Source organism: Numida meleagris, chromosome 3 (genome assembly GCF_002078875.1).
Source record: "Numida meleagris isolate 19003 breed g44 Domestic line chromosome 3, NumMel1.0, whole genome shotgun sequence".
Classification (NCBI taxonomy): domain Eukaryota; kingdom Metazoa; phylum Chordata; class Aves; order Galliformes; family Numididae; genus Numida; species Numida meleagris.
The window spans coordinates 108166752-108170163 of record NC_034411.1 but is presented as its reverse complement, the minus strand read 5'-3'; the positions used below and the strand labels follow the sequence as shown (position 1 = coordinate 108170163).

At 52.0% G+C, this 3412-nt stretch overlaps 1 protein-coding gene across 1 annotated transcript; it reads left to right on the top strand.

Moving 5' to 3' along the window:
* LOC110396638 (meleagrin-like) lies at positions 455–1588 on the top strand. The gene is made up of 2 exons (XM_021392425.1): positions 455–616; positions 1327–1588. The coding sequence occupies exons 1-2, from the start codon at positions 559–561 to the stop codon at positions 1458–1460; spliced, it is 192 nt and encodes a 63-aa protein (XP_021248100.1). The 5' UTR covers positions 455–558; the 3' UTR covers positions 1461–1588.

The following is a 3412-nucleotide window of genomic DNA, read 5'->3' as shown; positions in this document are numbered from 1 at the left end:
CCTTCCCAAGCCAAGGCTGCTCACAGCACAGCTCCCTCACTGCAGCCAGCCTCTCATGGTGGTGGGTCCAGACAATAGGGAGAGTTATCAGTACATCGTGGCCACCGCTCAGCTCTGCTGCATCTCTGCCAGAGGCCGAGAAAGGCCCAAGCCCTGTGATATTGATCTCATTCTCCCGTCCCCATTCTCCCCTCAGATGTCCATCAGGTCCCTGTGACCCATCCATCCCACCACTCCTGCTGTTGACAGCCCCCATTCTTTCGTGCTCTCTTCAGAGGCGGTGTGTTGAAACGGTGCCTGACATTGAGCAACTGGAGCCGGGGAAGGAGGAGGCTGCCAGCACACCTGGATGCATGCGGGGAGTTCTGTTGCTCGTTCCACAGCTGTGCGTCCAGCCACAAACAACACAATCTTGGATGGATTCCCACGCCTCCCTAGCATCCTCCACTCGGTATAAATACTGGCAGCCACAGCTTCACTCCATACCACCTCTTCCCATCGAGCCCTCTGCAACTCCTCTCTCTCCAGCCTCACCCAGACCCCAGCTCGCCTCCAGCCATGAGGTTCCTCTACCTCGTCTTCGCTGCCTTCCTGCTGGTCTCCCTGGCCGCTCCAGGTAAGAGGGCAAATGGGGCAAGATGGGCTGCTACAAACTGGGATTTGTTCATTTAAAGTGACTTTAACTCCCAAAAATATAGATATCACCATGGGAGTTGATTGCTGTCGCCAGGTCAGGTACATCAGTGATGTCTTTCACGGGGCTATGAAATAAGGACTAGCTCAGACAGATTTGAGTGAGAATAACTTAAGACTTCAGTATTCAGTTTGGGAGTAAGCCCAGGACAGATCATTTCTCAGTAAGAGTCAAGATGTGGATAAATCTGTTGGGAGCTATGAGAGGTTCATAGTACCAGAGGGGACTCTTTCAAATTGATTTCTGTATCAAGGAGCACTCCTGGGCGTATCTGATTTACTGATGTGACACAGCTATAACTGTTAATGACTCTTTCTGAGACTCTGGTCCTTCTTCAGGAGGCAGAAGGTGACCCAGGGCTAAGATTCCCCAGATAGACCTTAGAAACCCCCTTCAGATATCACTTCTCATCCACATCTGCACTATCAGCAGGGCCTGTAGTCACCAGCTGTGGGGAGAGGGAGCTACTATTAGATCCTCAAGCTTGTGTTGTTCGAGTTTCCTTCCACCTTCAGGTCTGGGCTTGGGCAGCATTTCCCCGAGCAGTGCCTGTGCCTGGAGGTGGTGGGGAACAGGACGGCAGGGCACGCAAGCACCACGCTGCCCCCAACACTCTCTGCTTCCCCTCGCAGGCTGTGGGGAGATCCTCAAGTACTGCCCCAAGGTCGGCCACTGCTCCCCCAAGTGCTCCACGATGGAGATCTGGGGCCGCTCCCTCAACTGCAAGATGCACTGCTGCCTGCCCGCCGGCTGGAAGTGGAAGTGAGGGCTGAGGAGGAGCCCCTGGGGAAGAGGAGGCACCGCGGCACCTTTGGGAGCAGCTGCTCCGTGCTCTGAGCCACGTGGCATCCTCTCCTCTCAATAAAGAAAAGGAGGAAAAAAAAAAAGATGGAACTCCTGTGTGTGCGGTGTGGTTACTCGTGTCTCTGTGATTCCCATACAGAGCATTAGAAGGGTTTTCCAAATCCAACCCAAATGATGACAGCTTCGGTAAAAAAAATTCCTAGAGGAGGAGCCCACGGCGCAGCCGTGGACGGGGCCTGAAGGGTGGGCTCTGAGGCACAGAGCCGTGTTGGAGCTGTGCTTGGACTGTTAGTGGTAAGCCCACACAGGATCAGCTGGGGAAGGTCACATCCCATGGGAGGGTTCACGTGGAGTGGGGTCAGGGTGACACAAAGCAGTGGCAGAGACGGAGCGTTAGGGACCAACCACAGCCCCATCCCCTGCTCCCTTTCTCAGGAGTGTCTGTCAAAGGGTTGTAGATACCCAGAGCAAAAGGAGACATCGAGATATGGGTGTATTCATTTCAAAATCAGTCCTCCTCAGAGTGAATATTGGAAGCAAATGCTTCTGTAAATCCTGCTCCCCAGGGCAGATAAACCCAGCCTGCTCCCAGGCAGTGCTGGAGGGAATGGTACAAGGCAGTGCCAGCATTGTTTGGTTTGAAAGGTTCAGTCACTGCCAGGGAACACGGCTTACAGTGACTCTGCTCAGGTTCAATTGCTTCTTGGACTGGAGGTGCTGTGGCTGCTATTCCTTTGCTTCTCCACGAGAAGAGAGAAGAAGGGAGCTTAGAAGCAGGAGGAGGACTAACTATTTACACAGTCTAATAGTAATAGGAGAAGGGGGGAATGGCTTTAAACTAAAAGAGGGGAGGTTAGGGTTAGGTGTTAGGAGGAAATTCTTTCCTCAGAGGACAGTGAAGCCCTGGCACTGCTGCCCAGAGCTGTGGGTGCCCCATCCCTGGAGGTGCCCAAGGCCATGGATGGGCCCTGGGCAGCCTGAGCTGGTGGGGGGCAGCCAGCCCATAGCAGGAGTTGGAACTGGATGGGCTTTGAGGTCCCTTCCAACCCAAGCCATTCTATGAAGAAACGTGTAAATCACAAGCTGATGTAAATGTAAATGCTAGGACTTTTTTTTTTTCACCTTATGGCAAAGGAGAGTGTAGGTAAGCAATAAAGGCACAGGCTGCTTTTGATAATCTCTGCACTTACTTCTTTGCTATATTCAATTCATTTATGTTTAAAATCCAACATTCAGAGGGTTTAGGAGAATAAGAAACTAAGACTCACTTGCTGATTAATTTATCTGCAGAATGTGTCTTCCATATCCCTTGGACATATTGATGAGTAGGAGAAACTTGGGGAATGGTGCTTGCTGTCTGCATTCAGGCAAGTGAATTAAGCCACAGCTGATTAGCTTAGACTAGTGACCCCGCTTCCAATCGTGGAATCATGGAATCATAGAATGGCTGGGGTTGGAAGGGACCTTAAAGATCACCCAGTTCCAACTCCGTGCCATAGGCAGGGACTCAGCATATGAGAGCCAAGTACTGTTTGGCAGTAGGGAAGTGGGAGTGGTTGGAGCGTTAGCTAAATTAGAGATATACTGAGATCTTCTGCAGGAAAGTTATTTCAGCTTTATAAAACCTCTCTTGTCCACTGCCGCAGTACTCTGGATCCTAGTAGAGGGCTTAGGTCTTGACATACTGTTGAGAATGCATATGGTGGCACTGGCCTGTGTACTACCAGTCCTTCTCCAGAAGGGCACTCTCAGCCTTGTCACTCTGACACTCTCCATCACAGCCAAGCCAAGGCCCCACACCCAGGGGCTGACTGTGCCAGCCCTGCTCTGAAGGAGCCTGCACAGCCCTGCTTCACAGAGCCAGTGACAAATGGGCGCAGAGTGGGTGTCTCATTGTCAGATGGCCACTGGGTT